Source organism: Hyperolius riggenbachi, chromosome 8 (genome assembly GCF_040937935.1).
Source record: "Hyperolius riggenbachi isolate aHypRig1 chromosome 8, aHypRig1.pri, whole genome shotgun sequence".
Lineage (NCBI taxonomy): Eukaryota > Metazoa > Chordata > Amphibia > Anura > Hyperoliidae > Hyperolius > Hyperolius riggenbachi.
The window spans coordinates 132,849,893-132,872,313 of record NC_090653.1 but is presented as its reverse complement, the minus strand read 5'-3'; the positions used below and the strand labels follow the sequence as shown (position 1 = coordinate 132,872,313).

The 22,421-nt window shown below is 44.5% G+C and overlaps 1 protein-coding gene across 4 annotated transcripts in view; it reads right to left on the bottom strand.

The window, feature by feature from the left end:
- DCX (doublecortin) overlaps window positions 1-22,421 on the bottom strand; it is a 208,016-nt gene that overhangs the window by 57,977 nt on the left and 127,618 nt on the right. For all 4 annotated transcript variants that reach the window (XM_068249602.1, XM_068249603.1, XM_068249601.1 and 1 more), the window contains exon 4: window positions 1,490-1,592. In XM_068249602.1, coding sequence (XP_068105703.1) covers window positions 1,490-1,592 — 103 coding nt within the window. The remainder of the gene's footprint in view (window positions 1-1,489; window positions 1,593-22,421) is intronic.

The window sequence follows — 22,421 nt, the reverse complement described above, 5'->3', positions numbered from 1 at the left end:
ACGCAAGCGGAATGAGGACGGGAAATACCGCTCCCTTGGATGTGATGATAACAATGTTAAGTGAATGAAGACACAGACCTCCCAGGCAGCTGCAGTAGAGCGGAACACGGAGAAATGTATCAACTCGGCTGCTTCCTGTGTTTCTACAAGCCTACCGCCAGCCTACCGACAGCCTAGTTCTGGAAATCTCCGCACTGCTATCGCAACTGGCAACATTTTTATGAATCAGCAGCCAGAAGTCTAAAATACCGACAGCGGTGTTTTCCCGCATGGATTTATTTTACCGACCACACTTTTATGAATGATAGCCAATGTGCGTTTTAACTGAAAGATATTTCATAATGCACTGCTATGGAGAAAAGAAAAAAAAGCGTATCAACTGATTAATTGTACAACATCGCAAAGGCTGAGTGAGCCAAGTGAACTTTTGACCTTTATAAAAATGTGAATATCTTAAAAACTATAAAGGATAGAAAGATGATTTTTGCAGCACAAATGAGCACGTTCCGCCCCTTCCGGTTTCCGCACTCGCCATTGGTGGTAGTTGAACGAAGGGGTAATCCAACAAGCGGAAATGCAACACCACCGCATTAAAACTACAATACCCATAAGGCAACGTGGGTGGAGATCCATAGGAGGGCTGTGCGCTTTCGCCACACCTCACCTGGCTGTCAGTAATTCTAGGCAGCCAATCCCTCCGCTCCATCGGAGCTGCCAATAATAAACTGCACAAATTATAGCAGCTCACAAAGCCTGGGCATGTAGCAACATAGTGTTTTGGAAATAATAAGTGCTATTATGTCCAAAAGGAAAGCAGCACAACTCTTAATTTTTGCAGCACAAATGGGCACAAACTAACCAAGCATGATGGGATTTTTATTTGTGCTGATTGTATGGCTTTTTTCAGATTACGGTTTGGCATTTATTCTGTGACCTGCACCTGGTAAGATAGACATGCTTTTTATTGATGGACATTGTATCCTGATATGCGCATATATCACAACACAGGTATTTTTGACTTATACATTTCCATATCATGTGTTTTTAACACATGTTCAAGTACATTGTGTGCCTGAGGAAGCAGCTTTTGACAGTGAAACACGCGTCAGGCAGTCTTTTTGTGAAGTGGATTTCTGAGTTATGTGTACACCTTGTATACGCAACCTAGACGACTTGTGATTTGAAGAATAAAGAGTGAAATTGTTCCTTTAAAACCCTGTGTTCTTCGTTTGGACTATCTTGAGATGTTCATAAATGCCAACCTAAACAGGTGGCTTTTAAGTTTGGACTTATATGCTTCCAGAGATGGAGATGTCCTGAATGGGTGTGGCAGGGTGTTCCAAAGTGTAAGGGCAGCATGACAGAAGACTCTGTCTCCAAGTTATTAGATCCCTTTGATCTATGATTGTGGGAGATGTGATGCAGTTGCAAAAAGTCCTTCAAGTCCTGTAGAATATTCTAATGAAACTACATTATTTCCTGGACTTACCATTTTCATCCAAGGAGAAGTCATCTTGAGCGTATCGAAATTTTTCTGGACCACATGCGATGAATACATCATCCTCCCCAAAGAAATCATGGAGGCATGTTACCTGCCAAAATAATAAAAATTGATCAGCAAAACGGCTTTTACTCAATAGTAATGCTTTACCTACTCTACAAATTCAAACTTTTAATGCACAGCAAATTTCTTCTTAAAATGCGTGATATATTATTAGGTATTACAATGATTACTTCTCTGATCAAAGAAGTGGCAACGTATTATAAATCATTTTCCACAGCACCATAAACATTAATTAGAATAAAGTTGTTTGATTTGGGGTCTGAAGGTTGGGTTGGATATCCCTGCCTGAACAGAGATGTATCTTCAGCTGGTGAAGGGAGGATTGGGTGCTTGCCTCTGAAGAAGAGAAGATTTTGTTGAGTATCGGTAAAGGTGATTAATTAGAGCTAAGGTTTGATTAGAGGAGTTATGGTTAGAGGATAGGGTAGGATGATGTTACATTTAGTTAAGGTTAGAAGGTTAAGGCCAGGCATCAGGAAAGGTATAACCTTAATGGTGGAGGTTAAGGTTAGGTATCATATTAACAAAAGGGAGATTGTTCAGGTCAGACATACAGTATATATTAGGGGAAGGTCAAGATTAGGCATTAGAAAGGTTAAGATTCACTCCTTCCTACCCCATCCCCCACCTCTGCTAGTGCACTACAGCCTGTTGTACTTGTAGCACATCAACATGTATGTCATGTCAGGGAAATGCCTAGTCTTCACCAAAATGGTGTATGTGTGTGTGTGTGAGGGGGGGGGGGGGGGGTGAGACTGTGTCAGGGAAAAGGATGGACTGTGCATGCATCATCATGGAGAAGACATGCAAGGATGAAGAGAAAGATTTTTTTTTTTTACTGGTAAATATACATTCTTCTGCTAAACATGGGGTGCCCGTCATCATAATCCAGCCATGTGGCACTAAGAGCCATGTATGCTGCCAACGTCCATGAGAAGAACGCTAAGAAGACTCAGCATGTGGAGAGAAGCATATACTGTGGATTAAACGAGACTCATATAAAGTTGTACCTCACGGGGGGCCTGATTAGATGTGGACCATGTGAGTAAACTCACAATCATGCTGCTGGGGTGGAACTGTGTGCTTTTGCACAAAGGAAGTCCAATGAAGCATATCAATACTTGCAGTCAGCCTTGAGACTTGTGGATGGAGGTCCTCACATAAGTGGATTGCATACTATGTAGCAACATTTCCGATACCCCCATTTGCTTGGCGATGGCTTGTGTATGCTGTCTTGTGTATGTGTGAGCAGTGTTTTATGTGTGCAATGGAGCATTCTATTGTGTTTCTGTATGATATATTTAGTGTTCTCTTTAATTGCATAAAATATTGTTAATAAAGGAGGTCGTTTTTCAAGTGTTGATATACCATGTTGAGCTGCCCAGTCCTTTTTTTTTCATTAAGGTATTTATGCCTCCCTCCCGGTAATGTATGTCTAATTCCACTTAGAATTGAAAACCTGTATCCTTTGGTACCAAGTGAAAACTGGAGGGTATCTCACTTCGAAATAATTCACAGGGTGAAATACACCTACAACAATACTGTATATGGTATAAGTCCCCTCCAGACCACTATAAACCAGAATGTCCTAAATGCACCATGCCAGACACCAATCTTTATCACTGTTAATGGGAATGTACAGACATTCAAGTGTACTGGACAGCTGTGGGCCAATACATATCTATGGTTTGTGGTAAGCAAATTACACCTTCCACAGAATTGTACCTGTTTAATTTTTCAGACAAGCTGATGCCAGATCCTCAGGTGTTGCATTAGCACTCTGAGGGTATCTCGGAATTGACTCACATAATACTCATAGTGGTGAGGAAGGTCATTTACAGTAAGTAGATATATCCTAGTAAGTCTACTGTCTGGAACCTCAAGGAGGAGTTACTACATATGATTCGCTATCACAATATGTAAATACAGCTTCATACGGAACGGTCCACTAAAAAGCTGTTTACAATCTGGAAAAAAATGTATTACAGCAATGTTTGCTGAGAATGAAATAAAATAATTAATTGACCCTTTGAAATATATACGTCATCATACATGACCTTCAGGGAAACACCTTTCAAACTAAAAGTATATATATTAGGATGGAACATAGCAAAAATAACAGTAAAACAGCCTCATGACATACATATTAAAAAAAGTCTCCAAGGTAACTATTTTTTTTTTTCATACTGTCCCTTTGTTACTGAGCAGTTAAAATTCAAACTTAGATTTTATTTTTTTTGTTCACAAATCATTTTATCGATTATAAAAGTAACAATACAACAACTAGTTGTGGCACCTAAGCCAGCTGTGCCAACTGGAAAGGACATCCAACAGAAGAAAGGTAAGCCTATATTTTGTATTCCTTAAAACCAAAAAAAAAAACACTAGGCTCTAGGAAAGTTCTGTGTAAGACTAGATAGATACGACAGTTTATCTTATTCGTTTTTTTACACTTAAGTATCACTTCAAATGTAACATAAGTGCGTAAACAAGACCCTACTTATAAAAAGAAGAAAAAGGAGCAAAGACCTTTTTTTTTCCTGTGAGAAAGAAGTACTGTTTAACTCAAAATAATAACATGATTTAATAATCCTGACAAATGCCTTGTTGAGTGTGTTACTGATTAATGTGAAGTGTGATTACCAGTGGCTGGTTCAGCTTTAGAAGCATATTCAGTAGCAGTGGCTACCACTCATCTCTGATTCAACAAGTGGAATCTCCATTTCCCACTATGTACATTTCTCATAAATTATTAATATTGTCAATGTAATTATATTGATATTTCAGGCAGAAGTTTACACTTTCACTAATAGATGTGATATCTGGATCCGTTTAAGATAATGTTTCAGGAATACTTCCCACTTCATTCTTTTACTGAATAAATTAAAAGCAGATGTCCAAGTAAAATCACCTTTCAAGATGCAAACCATCTAAAATAGTGGAAGACAACTGTTGATCATATGCCATAAACTGAAGCACATGCGTTTCTGTTCTTCCTATGTAATTAACTGAAGTGCCCTATAGCTAGGAGATGGCTCAGTACAGTGAAAAGAGTAGCTGTAATGGCCACCTCTTCCTGTGCTCAGACTGTACCATGCTTGAGGAGAAGAGTAGGAAACACAAAGAGACCTGGAGCCCAATCTGGTGTAGTATGTTATAATAGGTGGTGGACTAATGATGAAAATGAAAATATACTCACAAGCTGTACTTGCTTAAAGGCAACCACTCAATAATCATGAGGGGAAGTACCGTCCCCTCTCGGCCTTTGTACCAATTTCGGTCGCTGCTCCTAGTAAATAGGCCAGCCGGAGAGATGACCAGCCAGCTATATACAGTATATATATAAATATATAAGGATTAGTGTAACGATTGGTGTCAACAAGCACAGATTCTGATCATTGGTGATCTGCAGAATCACCAATAATGCAAGTATAGCATGACACAGTACAATCGTAAGCAAGAGGGTGCTTGGTACAATCGAGTATCTCTATAGGGCACAGAGATACAACCTCCAGGCAAGCTGGAACAGCAGACAACAATAATATACAGCATAAATACAAGTCTGTGTCAAAATCCACCACACAGTAATTCCTCAGAGGTGTGGTTACCTCTGAATGGGAACCCCGTTTGTGAGATCCTCCAAGGACGGAGTGGAGGAGTCTCGGCCTCTAGCAGCAAGGGTTTGCTAGTGGCGGTCGTCTCAAAGAGGCAAGCCTCTGATAGAACCCTACAGTGGGAGACGTTCCACTGAAGGGAGAAAGGTCAGACAAAATGAGGTTCGGCAACAGATCAGGCGGCAGCAGTACAGAAACGTGAGCCAAGAGAATAGTCGGAAACCAAGCCAATAGTCGATAACGGTACGGGCTGGCGAAGTACAGAATCAGGAAGCAGAAGAGTAGTCAAGACAGGCACAAAATCATACACGATAAATCAAGACAGTATAATTAATATGTGTATATATTGGCGATAAACCAATATATAACACAATCTCAATACAAGACAGACTAGGTCTGAGTGCTGACACAGGGTATCGCAAACACAGACGAAGTGTGACTGAAAAGCACTTCCTTATATACTGCCTGGGAGAGAAGTCTCCACCCCAGGCAGCAACCAATCAGAGCAGGCTAAAATGTCAGCTGACCTTCAGGTCAGCTGACACTCTTTCTAAGAGTATAAAGGCGTGTCTGGCACCCCCTAGAGGCAAGATGGCAGAGCCCTGGTGAGCAGCATGCTGGTGAGTTTGGAGCAGAGCGCTTGAACGGGTTTGCGCAACGAATGCGGACGAATTTCCGCATCCCGCGTTGGAAGGTCCGCTTGCCGGACTGGATGCGACCATATTTCCGCAATCCATCCGGAGTTGCGGATTTGTCGTTACAATTAGGTCCTAGTTACACTAGTTACAATAAGGAGGTCTCACTTTAAGATTCAAAGGTAACTTTATAAAAAGCACTGGACAACCGCTCACAGCAGCTTCCTCAGGTCAATATCAGTGCTTAGGAAAAAAGAAAGAACTAAGCACATACTCCAAATCAACAATCTTATAATACACAAAAATAAGAACAACAATGATCATATGGTAATAAAATATTCTATCCAAACAATAATAACAATAGAATATTTTATTACCAAACTATCGTTATTCTTATTTTTGTATATTATAAGATTTTTGATTTGGAGTATCTGCTTTGTCTTTTTTTTTTCCCTGAGCACTGATGCTGACCTGAGAAAGCTGCTGTGAGTGGTGAAACATGTTATCCAGTGCTTTTAATAAAGTTACCTTTGAATCTTAAAGTTAGTACTCCTTAAAGGGGTTCTCTTGGGGGATTTTTAGAATAAAAACAGACACTTACCTGGGGCTTCTACCAACCCCCTGAAGCTGTAATATCCCGCGCCGTCCTCCTACGATCCTCAGTTTCCCACCGCCAGTCCTGGAAATATATTCATCTAACAAGATGAATTATGCTCGCTCCCGCGTGCGTCAGCAGGAGCTTACTGCGCTGGCGCAGTACAAAGTTTTATTGTACTGCATCTGCGCAGTAAGCTCGCAATGACGTGCGGGAGCAAGCATGCACGTGGCCACGGCCGTGCAACCACAGTGGGTCTCAGATGCCTATCAGACCGAGACCGGCGGCGGAAAAACGGTTGATCGTTGGAGGACGGCAAAGGACATTACAGCTTCAGGGGGCCGGTACAAGCCCCCGGCATTGCCTGTGTATGTATTTGGCTGGTGTTGGCTCCAAGAACTTTTTTCTAACCCTAACACACAATTACTCAAAGACCCAGTTTGTGAGCTTTGCGGTCTTTGGTATCAATAATTTGCATTGAAATGAAACAAATCTGATTGGCTGTATGTGGCTCCACCCCCTTTTCTGAATTTGAACCCCAGTCACCCAATGACCAACTGTACTGGTTTGAGGCTTGTGCTATTAACAGTGCAAGAATGGTAGTAATTAAATATTCCCCTTGAAAATCAATAGGTGAATTTTGATTGGGTTTTGTAGGCTCCACCCACTTTTCTGATTATTAATCCCAGTCACCCAGTGACCAACTGTGCAAAGTTTGAGAACCCTGCCATTAACAGTGTAAGAATGGCTGCAGTTTACATTTTCCCACTGAAATTTGTATTAGTCTCTGCCCACGTTTTGGTTATGGGGATAAAAAGTATCCTATATGTTATTCCAGGTAATGTACTATGTGTGTGCCACATTTCATTCAAATCCGTTCAGCAATTGTTGCGTGATTGAGTAACAGACATCCAAATTTTTGCAGTTATAATAGTAGTGATATACTATATATATATATTATCCTTGATATCCTATATATATTCTATTGGGCACCTCCTACTGCTTCAGACTGTACCATGTCTCTATGTCTCTGCTGAATTAATGGAAACGCTGCATTGAAATCAATGGAGTGTGCTGTGCTGAGTCACCAAGACACATAAATCAAGTGGTGTCAATGCTATAGTCTTCCCACCAGTACACCAGTCACATTGGAAGTGACTAATTTAACTACTACATTTATGGTGTTCAGCTCTGTCATTTAGTGAAGTTCATTAGCCTAGTCATAGTTTTGCTTTAAGCAATGTATATTACTCGACATTTGGCAAACTTTGCATTTATTTCACTTAACTCCTGTTCAATTCATACATTCTTTTAAATTCATTTTTCAAAGTCATGTTCCTAACCTGAATGAACCAGGTTTATACAGTTATTTAATGCCACGTGTAGGAAGCTCTTCAATTCACCCCTTGCTGACCACCTCTCGGATTCGAGGAGTTAATCATTTTAAATGTTTCCCTGAGCTGCCAGCTCCCAATGTCTTCTGGTGCTGGGAAGTGAGCTGATAACAGATTATTGCCGGGGGAAGCAAGCTACTAATTTGATTCAAATTTCTCCAGCTCATTATACTGTGTATTTATAGCAGCGTTTCCAGAAGCCTGCAGGCAAAGAAGATCTGAAATTGCACATTTTGTCTGACTTTAGAAAACAAAGAGAGGCTGGATAAGGGACCTTCCATCACAGCGGGACTGTCACTAACAATGGCAATTCAGTCATTAATAGCAGTGCCATGCCTCCCTTATTGTAGTCCTTTCCCTTGGCTTCAATCTGGGCTTCCCATCTCAGACTACTAGCTGACGGAAATAGCTGACATTTAGGCACAGTACCATAGGGTGAATAAGGATTAACTGGAATCTTTATAAACTTAAATATATCTACAATATAGACTTTGCCAGTTTACAATTCTGGGCCTTACTAGAAAATATCAGCACAAATGAAGAAGAAAGGTAATTTATTAACATTTTGAGACTGAGACTAGATTGAGACTAGGTAACTTGTCAAATGGCCAGTCAGTTTACAGACAATGGCCTCAATTCTGGTAGGGTTATCAAACAAATTACGTCATGTGAGATGATTTACCTCATGAGGTAATGCCATTTAGCAATTCTGGTAGGTTTTAGTCATGTTTTACCTCATGAGGTAAATTATGAGGTAATTTGCATTAGTTTTAGTTAGTACATAATTTATCAATGAGTTTAAGAGCTGCCTGTACCTGGAGGTAAAGTCAATTTGTATGCATTTTGCAGTTTTTAGTGGAGTTCCTATTGCCGTTTTAGTGTCGTTCCTATTCAGGCTGTTTAATAGAAAAGAATAGTAGAAATAAAACTTCAAATATTTACTGGATATTTTTTTTTATACGGGATGTCTATAAATATACTTTTCATAGGTTACTACATAATCAAATACACCTCCCCCCACCCCCCTTTCAAAAAACAAATAATCTTCCAAAGACTATTCTAACTTATAGAAGACAATTAAAGAATACTATTATTTATTTACTGCATGCTTACCTCTGAAATACCTCATGTTTAACCTCACTTTATGTATTTACCTCATGTTTTACCTCATGTTCGGAAATGGAGAAAAAACTTTCAGAATTGCTAAAAAAAAAAAAAAGAGGAACATACCTCATGAGGTATTTTACCTACAAAAAAAAATACCTCACATAGCTACCAGAATTGAGGCATGTGATATCCAGAAGTGTAGGGTCTGTGCTATGCATTAAGTTGTGAGATGCCTTCATTAGGAGTGATGATGGTACCATGTTGTACTCATCCATATCAACATCTCTTAATGGTATAGAAAGTATTCATTCACGCATGTTGTCATTTCTGATGACTCTGAGTATCAGGAATTAGAACTCTGAAAGGTCTCATTGCCCCCAAAGGTAGCTGCCAGTGAGGATTCCCAACTAATGTCTAAGCGCTCACTAATATTGCTAGCTTAGATTACAGGTGGACACTTCTTTGGGTAGAACTACCGTTTATTCTGGCGTATAAGATGACTAGGCATATAAGACGACCCCCAACTTTTACAGTAGAATATACATTTTGGGATATACTCGCCCCATAAGACTACCCAACTTGACTCTTGGACGTTTGTACACTGTACAGTATTTACTGGTGCTATACTGTATAAACAGGTACAGATACTAGTGCTGTACTCAGGTGCGTAACTAGGAATCGCCAGGCCCCCCTGCAGAAATTCTGAGTGCCCCCCCTTTGGGGCCCTCTCAGGACCGTTTTTGGGGGGCTGGAGGGGTCGCAGCATAAGGGGAGAGCTTGGTGGCACGTCAGTGGGGTGGGGGGACGGTCCCTCCCCTCCCTCACCTCGGGCTCTGACGCGAGGTATAAACAGGAAGTCGTGTCAGACACTAAAGTGAGAAACATCCACGTTGGAGCGTACGGAAGGTATGTATCTGCCGCTGCCCCGCCGCCTGCATACACTTTATACAATGCTGAAGGGGAGCGCAGAGGGGAGAGGCCGAGGGGAGAGGAAGGGGGGGGGACCGTCCAACCTCCCCACCGACGTTCCACCAAGCTCTCCACTCATGCTGCAACACCTCCAGCCCCCCAAAAACATGGGCTGAATCCCCTATTGTTACGCCCGTGGCTGTACTGTATGTGGTACCCAGTATACAACAACCAACCAATCACGGCAAGCGATGTACCTCATCGTCGATTGGCTGGTTGTTGTATACAAAGCCTTGGATTGGTCAGCTATCCTTGTCTCCAAGACTATTAGAGCAGTAGCGCAAACATGCCTCTTTCACCTATCTGGCCTGCCCTTGCATATATTACTTCCTTCTATGCTTCTCAGATCTCGCACATATGCACCTGCACCGCTTCACTGCAGTCCTCAGGAGTGAGATCTAAAAGGCACAGAAGGAGGTACGGTAATAGGATACAAGGGCAGGCCAGATGGGTAAAGGGGTGTGTTTTTCTGGGCACAGCAGCGCTCTCTCTCTCTTTTCCATATCCCCGGCCTCCCGGATGCTTGTAGCTTTGCTCCACCCCTCACTTACACCTTCCCAGTGAGGTGCCCCCTCACCTCGTCACCAGGACCGCGTTAAGTCACTTTTTCCAGGAATCCTGGTGAGTGGATTTTCTTCTACCATACTTGTACAACACCTCCCTTGCTGCTTTCATACAGTCGCCGCATTCGGTATGCAGCAACCGCAGATTCTCCAGTCCGGCTCGATGTTTTATACGCCAGAATATACAGTAGCTCATGTTTCGTTTAAGAGGAGGGATAGGGTTTCTGTTAGACCCTAATTACATTATGTCATGTTAAAGTATCTATGTGATCTTATTCCCCTAGCATGTCTCCTGTTGGTGTACCACCCCTTCACAGACTTTACTTTGCACAGGTCCTGCTGCTTGATGTAGTTTAATCTGCCTTTAAGTATTATGTTATCTTTGATGTCTGGACATATGCCACTTATATATAACACCCTGCCTGTGTGCAGATACTCTGTTTTTGTATTTATTTATTTTTACATCTTTTCCAATGAAGATGACATTCTAAGTTAAAAAAAAAAACAGTTTAAGAGGAACTTTAAGCTCCTAAAAAAATGTCAAAGATACCCATTCCCCATCCTGATCCTTCTACTGATTCACCAAGACTGGGGGATGAGCAGCCTTGAAGAAAAATAAAGGAAGCAAATAGTGTGTAAAATACTCACAACCCAGAAGGCAACCACTAGTATAGCAGGTGGACGAGATTATCTTGTCATCACCGGAAGAACCTCTAGAAAGACTTTAAAATTAGATCACATTCCAAGAAGTTCACCATGAAACTGATAAAAACCATACAAAGCTAGCCCCCCCACCCCCCCACCCCCCCCCACCCCAATCCCCCACCCCCCCCCGCGGGTGGGAACCGGTCCAAATGTCTCCAGGGTTTCACTTTGAATTCTGTTTTGAAAATTAGTAAGAAAAATCAAAAAGTCAAAATCAAAAAGTAAAAAAAAATTAAAAGATCGTTAATTTGGGAATAATATCGATGCCACTAATTCCTCAAAATAAAGGGAAACTTTACTCCTAAAGATTAAACAGTAAAAGCTCACATACTGTACGTCATCTAAACTTATAGGCGTTTGATGATTTAACATGTCAGACAAATACAGACATTATGCCCTATGCCCTAAATGTAACTACATCCAAAGCCCCTAACATGTGTAAGTAGAGCGAATGGTTTGTACAGATTGTTTTGCAGCAGTAGCACAGCTCCTGTGTAAGTCGAGACATGTCCAGCCACAAAGGTGGAGGGCTTGTGTACAGCATGGCAGCTTCAGGAGTTACTCCACCAGCAGCCTCATCTTATGCGCTACAGCAGCACTAATAATTATACCCATTGCAGTCTGCCCTGCTGTCTTGTAATTATCCGCTGCCAGAGGAATAGGCCAGGGAAACTGATGTCATTGTTTGGCACAGTGGTAAATTGTTAACCCCATCATATCTCTTCCCACAGCACGATTCAGCAAAAATATGTGATGTAGAAAAAACACAGCACAAACATCAATAACACAAGTAGGGTATTAAGAAATGGTAAAATGAGATAACAAACCACTAAAATAATACATTGATTTTTACCTGTGCTGTTTTGCTATGCTTGCTAAGACTGTTAAATGGAGTAACTGCAGCTATGTGAGTACTCCAGAGACCAAATCTCACTACTACTCATCTAAAATATTAGATATTTCAACAGGCACTAAATATGACTTACATATGTTAGTTGTTTTCTTTTCCATCTTGCAATTTTATATTTCCCAAAGGGCTGCAGACAAAATGTAGTATCTTTGTTTTAAAATATAAAATCTACATCCTTGAACTAAGGGCTTAAAGAGAACCTGAACTGTAAATGAAAAGTCAAAATAACCATACACAAGTCATACTTACCTCCTGTGTAGTCTACTCCTCAATCTCTTTCTCCTCTCCTGCTTCCCATTTGTCCACTGTGATCAATGGAATTCTCCATCCTCCATCTTAAAAAGGGCCATTACCCCATAACAGCTTCCTGGTCAGCACACTACTAATCTGTAATATTACCCACTTGAGCCATGGGGAAACATGGACATTACCTTGCACATTCAGTTGCAACTGACAGCAGCTGATATATAACTGACAGCAACTGGTATATTTCAGTTCTGACAAAATATTGTCAGAAATGGAAAGGATCACTGTAAGAAGAAAATGGTGAGCTTCTGAGAGGAACTGATGGCGATGTTAGTATGGAATATTCATTTGCAGCTATGTCATGTGTTCATTTTAAATCATTTTACTCGCTTCAGGTTCCCTTTAAAGGGAAATCCAACTACCTGTCACCATACTCATCTCCCACACTGCATTCTAGCCTACAAAATGTGCAACGCCCAATGGGCATACATTTGCTCGGATGGATACTGTCCCAGGATTTATAGTTACCTGGGGCTTCCTCCAGCCCTCTTCAGGCCACTCGGTCCCTCGTTATCTCCCTGGGTAGCTCTAGTCCCCCGCTGGATGGCTTGGTACATTGGTTCAGTCACTCTTCAACGCGCATGTATGGCCTGACCATGCGCTCCTGTGCAGAACACGTCTGACCACGGAAGTGCAACGGGAATGCATGCACGATGCCTGAAGCGTCCCGGGGAGACTGTGAGGGACCGAACAGCCTGAAGGGGGCTGGAGGAAGCCCTAGGTAAGTATAAATCCTGGAACAATATTCATGTCACGTTTCCTTTATAGTTAAAACTATATCCACTGGTAGACTTTAATCAAAGTACACTTGCTTTATAGGTATAATTTCTGCTGCAGATGAAGCAGCCTTTACATCAGACTGGCATGGCTTCTGTTTAGAATTCAGACTTAGAAATCAGTCCTTCTAAACTTAAAGAGAAACTCCAACCTAGAATTGAACGTTATCCCAATCAGTAGCTGATACCCCCTTTTACATGAGAAATATAATGCTTTTCACAAACAGACCATCAGGGGGCGCTGTATGACTTATTTTGTGCTGAAACCCCTCCCACAAGAAGCTCTGAGTACCGCGGTACTTTTGGCAGTTTGTTACAATGTAACAAGGTTCACAGACAGGAATTAACTGTTTACAGCTGTCTCCAACGGCCAAAACAGCTAGGAGCAGCTACATAACCTGCCCACAGTAAAAATGTCACCATGTAATAAATGTCAGAATGTAAATCGGGGAGAGGAAAGATTTTACAATGAGCAAACACTGACTAAATCATTTATACATAATTATTGTAAAAAATGAAGCACTTTTTTTTTACTACATTATTTTCACTGGAGTTCCCCTTTAAAATAAGACTGCAGGTAAGTTCTATTTGCCATTAATATTGCTCATTCAAGTAATCACATATATCAACAGGGCCCGATTTGTACTTCCAAGTGCCCTAGGCCAGCTGACACCAACCGCCCCCCCCCCCCCCCCAACAAATTCTCTCCAACCCTCTGAGTAGCAATAACTGGTTTGAATGAGCTCCCCTCCATTTTGCTGCACTGCCCCTCATTTGGCAAAGAAGCAGTGCATGCCCAAAGCATTCTCGGCCTCGGCTGCTGTGCACATCTGAGTGCTAAATTGCAAGGAGCACGAGTAGCCAGAGCATGTGCTGCTTCTTTGTCCTCTGTGCTACAGACAGTCAGAGCCATAAACAGATGACAGGGCAGCGCTATTGAAAGAAGCTCATCCAAAACAGAGAAAATGTGAGTAGAATATCTAAAACCACACATGCTGACATAGATGTGCTTAAAACAGTGACAATATAGTACTTAGGGCAAGGCAAGGAAGGACAGATGAGTCAGTAGGAAGTTTTGAAGTTATTAAAACAGAATGATAACATTTATTAGCTAACTGTAAATAAAAAAGTGAGCCTTTGGCTTCTTCAGACTTTGTATATGTTTGTAGACTTTATACTAACAAGATGTTAAAGCACACAACTATATATACATTCAGCATCAGAAGGAGATGTATAGTTTGTTTTGCAAATATAAATAAATGTAATATAATTGCCATCCTGTTTCACTGATAGCTAGCAAAGTACAATGCTCTTCTAAAATGAGTCAGGAAAGAGTTAAGCTGTAGCAAAGAGAATGCTGTGGTCATTCCCTAGGAAAAAACAAACAAACCATAAATTCAACAGGTCACAGGTCTTTAAGAGCTGACCAGACCAGTAATAAATCTGACAGCGCAAAGGGAGAAGATTCCTGTTTGTGATTCTGAATTTGTGCATGAAAAAACTTACAGAACTCAAGAGTTCTGCTACTAAACCCAGGTTGGCACTTCTCACAGCAGCTTGTATGTCCCCACCATCATACATACAACATAATCATTCGGTGACAACACATACTGACTGTCCTCAAACACACTCTACACAAGTGGGAGAGATTCAGGGATCTCCGGAATTCAGGCAGACCAGAGCAAAGCAGGGGAGATGATTTACTTTGACATCTGACCTCTTATCTCTCAAAGTCCAGCGCCCTGCTGATTTTTATCGCCCTAGGCCTTGACCTTGGTGGCCTTCCTAGAAATCCGGCCCTGTATATCAAGGCACATACGATATATGAGGTCTGCAAACAGGCCCTGGCAACAGCCAGAGACAGAGAGCAAAAAAAAATTAGGTAATTCGGCTGACACCAATAGCCAGTGCCTGAAATAGGTGGGCTCAAAGGTTTGTAGGTACTCAGTAAGGGAATAGTTTTAACACAACAGGAGTTAGGCTCGGTCCACACTCGTCCATAGCAGATCGGATCCATTTGAAACAGATCCGATTTGGTAAAAGTTTTATTTTTTTCCCTCCGTTTTTCCTGTAATGAATGTAATTGAAACATACATTTCCAGTCCGTGGAAACGTACGTTTAGCCAGTGGGAGGAGGGGGTCGCCATGCTGGAGGTGGTAGCAGCCAGGGCGGAGGGTCGGCAGTCGGCGGGGAGAGGGGGTTCGCCCCCCTTCTCTCCCCTTGGTCCCCCGTCCCCGCTCCCCCTCCAGCTACTTGCACAAAAGTTGTTAAAATGTAATGTAGGCAGCGAGCGTGAAAGCCTTCCTTCTTTGCGTTCCACCACTCGCCGCTTAACTTCCTGCAATGCCGCCCTCCATACTTCAGAGAGCGGCATTGCAGTAAGTGACGCGGCAAGGAAGTAAACGGTAAGTTCCCTGCTCGTTGCCTACATACATTTTAACAACTTTTGCGCAAGTAGCTGGAGGGGGAGCGGGGACGGGGGACCCAGGTGAGGGGGGGGAGGGCGACCCCCCTCCCCATCGGCTTCTGACCCCCCGTCCTGGTTGCTACCATCTCCAACATGGTGGCCCTCCTCCTCATCCACAGGCTGGGACACAGAAAACTGCTCCGTATCTGTGTCCAAAGATGCCTGTGTAGAGGGGGATCCGTTTTGCCATAGATTTTCACTACCCCTCCGTGTATTGGAGAACGATCCGGGTCTGTGAACATCCTGCAAATCCGAACTGTCCGTTCAGGTTTTCAAATGGATCCCCCTGAACGCAGATGGATCCGGTTTTTTTTTTTTCCTTTTTTGAATGAAGAAGGCTGCATTTTTTAACATTGGTATCTGTGGCTCCGTTTTTGATCAAGGAAAAAAACAGAGCCACGGATACGTTTTTAAAGCTAGTGTGAACCTACTCTTAGTCTTTCAGCTTCATCCTGTGCCCAAATTTGACTGCAGCATTTTTGAATGTATGCAGTGAGGTTGAGTACACTGCACTGCATGAGGTTTACTTTGTATAAAGAAGGCACAGCTCCGCTGAATTCAGCTCTTAAATGGAATCTTAAATTGTACCAGAGCTGATGATCATCAATCATTCGGTATCGGGTCTCGTTACTTCAGCCAGTCGGGGCCAGTCTATGCAAGAGAAGTGCTCCCTCTACGTATCTTTTTAGTGGGTGCTGGAGAGATACGCAAACAGTGCACTTCTCTTACGTCAGACTGGCTGCCCATGACAGAAGTAATGAGACCCAATACCGGAGGAGGAGAAGGCTGAGGACGGCGGCGTGGGAGCAATCTGTGCAGATGGGGCTGGAGGAAGCCCCAGGTATGTATAAAACTTTTGAAGATCGTCAGCTCTGGTTTCCTTTAACTGAGAGGGATATGGATGTTTCCTTTTTACACAAACCAGTTGTTTATCAGTCCTGCTGATCTCTTTGGCTGCAGTAGTTGCTGAATCACACACCTAAAACACGCATACAGCTAATCCAGTCTGACTTCACAGTCAGAGCACCTGATCAGCATGCTTGTTGAGGGGCTGTGGCTGAAAGTATTAGAGACACAGGATCAGCAGGAGAATCAGGCAATTGGTATTATTCCAAAAGGAAAAAATCCATATCCTTCTCAGTTAAGGTTCCCTTTAACCTAGTCACTAAGCCACAAGATGGAGGCAGCTTAAAAGTTTGAAAGAAATACTCAGTAATGCAAAAAAAGTTAATTTTTTGCTAAAGTTATGCAAATACAATAATGTATGCACATAATTAGATTCTAAATTAATTCAAAACTTGCTCATGACTAGTAATTCTTTTTGAATTGGTAGATAAAGCAAAGGCAGCCAAATCCTTAATAAGGAGATAAAACAGGAATTAACAGCAGCAAAGGAGTTTAAGAAGAGTTAATACAGCCACTTTTGGGTCATCATTAATAAAGTATACTCCATTTTCATGAGGATGCAATGAAGTCAATGAGGTATGAGAAAATACATTTTTGTAAAAAAAAAATGTATTTTGAAAAATTGTCTCCTGTAGCTAAAATGTGGCTTTCACCTGAAAACCAAGTTACGCACATGCATTCCTTTGTGAAGTTAGTCCACAGGACTGCATCATTCCTTAAAGGATAGATCGGAGGTACATAAAAACAAAAATCTACTTACCTGGGGCTTCCTCCAGCCTCTGGCAGCCATCCTGTGCCCTCACTGCAGCTTTGCTCCCAGCCGGTGGCCTGGGGTCCCCTCCGGTGCAGATGGCGACGGGCATTTACTGGGTCTGTGCGAGAGCCGCTCACAGCTGTGCTGATGTCATCTGGAGTGTCCTGTGCAGGCGCAGAACTACTGCCCCGAGCGGCTCTCATCCAGGCACAGTAGATACCGACCTGGCGAGGTCGGCATCTGCACCGGAGGGGACCCTGGGCCACCGGCTGGATGCGGAGAGAGGGCACAGGACGGCTGCCAAGGGGGTGGAGGAAGCCCCAGGTAAGTACATTTTTTTGTTTTTAAATACCTTGGACCTTCACTTTAAGGTGCCCAACAATGATGTAACCTTGATTGTATCTTACCAAATCTATGTAGTAAATGTAAACTGAGTGAATATACTTAAAATGGATATTTAGGTAGTCCCTCATACTACATAGAAGTGGTATGATTGTACAATCAGGACTGTATCATTTGTATCATTAATCGGCACCTTTAGAGAAGAGAGATTGACTTAATATTATAGATACTGGTGTGCCAAACACATCGCGTAAGGGGCCAAAATCTAAAACCTAGTCTAAGTCGGGTCAAATTGTTTGCTAACACTTATTGAACAGACTTATAGTGTACCAGAGCTCAGAAAAAACAAAAGATTTATACATACCTGAGGCTTCCTCCAGCCCCATCCGCTTGGATCACTCCCACTGCACCGTCCTCCACTGTATGCAGCTCCGGTACGAGGTCCACGCACTTCCGTCAGTCAGAGCCAGTGTGACGTAAGGAAAGTGAACCCTCTACATACCTCTCCAGCAGCTGCTGATGAGATACGCAGAGCATGCACTTCTCCTGCATAGACCGGTTTCGACTGACAGAAGTGTGGGGACCCGATACCGTAGCTGCAGACATTGGAGGACGGCAGCATGGGAGCGATCCGAGCGGATGGGGCTGGAAGAAGCCCCAGGTATGTATAAATCTTTTGTTTTTTTCTGAGCTCTGGTTTTCTTTAAGCTACTGTAAATCATCATGGATAGGCCGACTTTTTGACACCCACATTTTGGTTGTAAAATGTGTGTGTGGTTGTTTGGCCTATCTGCGGGTGATATACCAGGGGTGACATGTACTGGGGACCACCGTATGAAGTGTGTGTCTTAGAGCATGTTTCAGCATGTATACAGTGGGGTAGCAATAAGGGATACAGTGATAGCGACCACACCAGGACCCCTGGACCAGAGAGGCCCAGTAGTGGCCCTCCTTCAACCACTTTATTAGCTCTTTATTGGTGCTAAGCTGGTAACAGTGGCGTAGCTACAAACCTCTGGGCCCCGATGCGGAATCTGGATGTGGGCCCCCCCCCCCCGGCAACAACAGCCCCCCCTCCCCCGACAACACCCGACGGATGCACACACATATCAAAATCCCTATAGCCAGCTATAGGTACCCCCAGTATAGGTAGTCAGGCATAGGTAAGCCAGTATAGTTGCCCCCGGTATAGGTGAGATAGGCAGGCGCCGCCGGTATAAGTTAGATAGATAGGTGCCCCCAGTACAGGTTAGCTAGGTGGGTGCCTCTAATATAGGTAGCCAGAATAGTTGCCCCCAGCGTAGGTTAGATAGGTAGGTGCCCCCAGTATAGGTTAGTTAGGTAGGTGCCTCCAATATAGGTAGCCAGTTTAGTTGCCACCTGTATAGGCTAGCTAGGTGCCCCCAATACAGGTTAGATAAGTAAGTGCCCCCAGTATAGGTTAGATAGGTAGGTGCCCCCAGTATAAATTAGATTAGGTCGGTGCCCCCTAGTATAGGTTAGATTAGGTAGCTGCCCCCCAGTATAGGTTAGATTAGGTAGCTGCCCCCCAGGATAGATTAGGTAGCTGCCCCCCAGGATTAGGTTAGATTAGGTAGCTGCCCCCCAGGATAGATTAGGTAGCTGCCCCCAGGATAGATTAGGTAGGTGCCTCCCAGTATAGGTTAGATTAGGTAGCTGCCCCCCAGAATAGATTAGGTAGCTGCCCCCCAGGATAGATTAGGTAGGTGCCCCCAGTATAGGTTAGATTAGGTAGCTGCCCCCCAGGATTAGGTTAGATTAGGTAGGTGCCCCCCAGGATAGATTAGGTAGCTGCCCCCAGGATAGATTAGGTAGGTGCCCCCCAGTATAGGTTAGATTAGGTAGCTGCCCCCCAGGATTAGGTTAGATTAGGTAGGTGCCCCCCAGGATAGATTAGGTAGCTGCCCCCAGGATAGATTAGGTAGGTGCCCCCCAGTATAGGTTAGATTAGGTAGCTGCCCCCCAGGATTAGGTTAGATTAGGTAGGTGCCCCCCAGGATAGATTAGGTAGCTGCCCCCAGGATAGATTAGGTAGCTGCCCCCCAGTATAGGTTAGATTAGGTAGGTGCCCCCCAGGATAGATTAGGTAGCTGCCCCCCAGGATAGATTAGGTAGCTGCCCGTCCCCATAATGGAGGGGGGGGCCGCAGCCGCGGGGAGGGCAGCCCGACCTCTCCCTCCCTTCCTCTCCCCGGGGCCCCCCCTCAGATGCAGAGTAAGCGGCTAACGGAAGCGCTATAGGCAGAACTCACCTCCGTCCCTGGTTCCAATCGCCGCCGATCTCCTCTCTGGCTGGCTCTGCATAGATGCTTACACACGCAGCTTCCTGTTTAGCCGGAAGCTGCGTGTGTAACAACATCTATGCAGAGCCAGCCAGAGAGGAGATCAGCGGCGAGTGGAACGCAGGGAGGTGAGTTCTGCCTATAGCGCTTCCGTTAGCCGCTTACTCTGCATCTGAGGGGGGGGCCCGGGGAGAGGAAGGGAGGAAGAGGTCGGGCTGCCCTCCCCGCGGCTGCGGCTCCCTCCTACCAGCGCGAACGGGCGCATGGCCCTCCAAACGGAGATGGGCCCCCCGGGCCCCTCCCCCGCCTCCTCAGGAGCCGGGCCCGGTCGCCAAGGCGACCGCTGCGACCACGGGCCCTACGCCCTTGGCTGGTAATGATCACCTCTATATGTGCTTTGATTAGCTGTAACCATTAATACACTTCTCCTCCCCAGCCCACACCTCTCTGACACTGCAGCTGTCCTTGGATGGTTTTGGTGCTCCATATCAATTGTTATGTAGAGTGTGCTTGAGAGGGCCAAATGTAAAACTCGCACAGTGGTCCAGAGCTCCTCAGCTATGCTACTGCATATATAGCTACCTGTCCTTGCTCTGGCTTGCATCCATTAGTGTCCCGTGCAGCTTCTGAATTGCCCACTAGAGCTCCAGGCACTTTGCAGTCAGCTTCTCTGGATATGGAGGAAGTGTGGTGTCGCAGTTTTACTGCTTGCAATGATGAACATTTAAAGCTCTCAAGGGCCACATAAAATGACAGGGGGGGACGCAGTCAGGCCTTGTGTTTGACACCTGTGTTTTAGACTATAATAACTATGGATAGTGTAATGATTAAGGGCTCTGCCTCTGACACAGGCGACCTAGGTTTGAATTTCAGCTCTGCCTGTTCAGTAATCCAGCACCTATTCAGTAAGAGACCTTGGGCAAGTCTCCCTAACATTGCTACTGCCAATAGAGCGTATCCTAGTGGCTGCAGCTCTGGCGCTTTGAGTTCGCCAGGAGAAAAGCGTGATATAAATGTTCTATGTTTGTTTGAATTATAAAGCAACATCTGCTACACAGGCAATAATTTGGAAAATTCAGGTAAGTGGTATAACTTTAACTGACTTCAATGCTAAGGGATGATTCCATCCACTAAATATGGTACATCATGTGTGACATCACATCAGCAAACTCTAGATCCAAGCTAAGGCAGGGCCAGGGAGCACACTTATTTGATTCATGCACATTTTGCTGCATGGGACAACACGTGCACTGCCATTTAACCACTTGAGGACCCACCCTTTACCCCCCCTTAAGGACCAGCGCTGTTTCAGCTGATCTGTGCTGGGTGGGCTCTGCAGCCCCCAGCACAGATCAGCGTGCAGGCAGAGCGACCAGATTGCCCCCCTTTTTTCCCCACTAGGGGATGATGTGCTGGGGGGGTCTGATCGCTCCTGCCTGCCGGGTGTTGCGGGGGGGGGCACCTCAAAGCCCCCCTCCGCGGCGAAATCCTCCCCCTCCCTCTCCTACCTGGCCCCCCCTGGAGATCCGGGCTGCACAGGACGCTATCCGTCCTGTGCAGCCAGTGACAGGCTGTCTTCTGTCACATGGCGGCGATCCCCGGCCGCTGATTGGCCGGGGATCGCCGATCTGCCTTACGGCGCTGCTGCGCAGCAGCGCCGTACAATGTAAACAAAGCGGATTATTTCCGCTTGTGTTTACATTTAGCCTGCGAGCCGCCATCGGCGGCCCGCAGGCTATTCACGGAGCCCCCCGCCGTGAATTGACAGGAAGCAGCCGCTCGCACGAGCGGCTGCTTCCTGATTAATCAGCCTGCAGCTGGCGACGCAATATTGCATCGCTGGTCCTGCAGCTGCCACTTTGCCGACGCACGGTATAAGCGTGCGGTCGGCAAGTGGTTAAAAGAGAACCCGAGGTGGGTTTGTGATATCATATTAGGAACCAGAGCAATGTTCTCTATACAAAGACCAGCCTTTGTGTCCTTTAATTGTGTCCCCCCCCCCCCCCGGCTCTGCTGTCCCCCATTAAAAAAAGCGCCAGGCTAGTGACACACAGGTTTTCACTAGCCTGCTCAGTGTTCTCCCCAGGCTCTTTTAGCTGGGTGCTCCACCCGGCTAGTTTTGGTGAGCACCTGACTGTCATTGGCTCACCTTCTCCTCTGCTGTAAGCAGAGTTTTGCAGAAAAGTGCTGGCCTTCCATTCTCTCATCTCACCCCACCCAGCTATTTTTTCATGCCACCCGGCTGAAAAAAAAATTCTGGGGAGAACACTGCTGCTATTTACCTCTTCTTGTCAGTCACCGTTGCTGCTCCCCCGCCTCCTGTATAGCGCGGCTCTCCGCCTGTGTCCCTTCCCTCCCCGCCTCTGTAAGCTTCCTCCTATTGGCTTACAGAGAGGGGACAGGAAGATACACAGGCGGGGAGCCACAGTATACAGGAGGCGGGGGAGTGGCAGTGACTGACAAGCAGAGGTAAATAGCAAGCAAGTGACAATCTGCGTGTCGCTAGCCTGC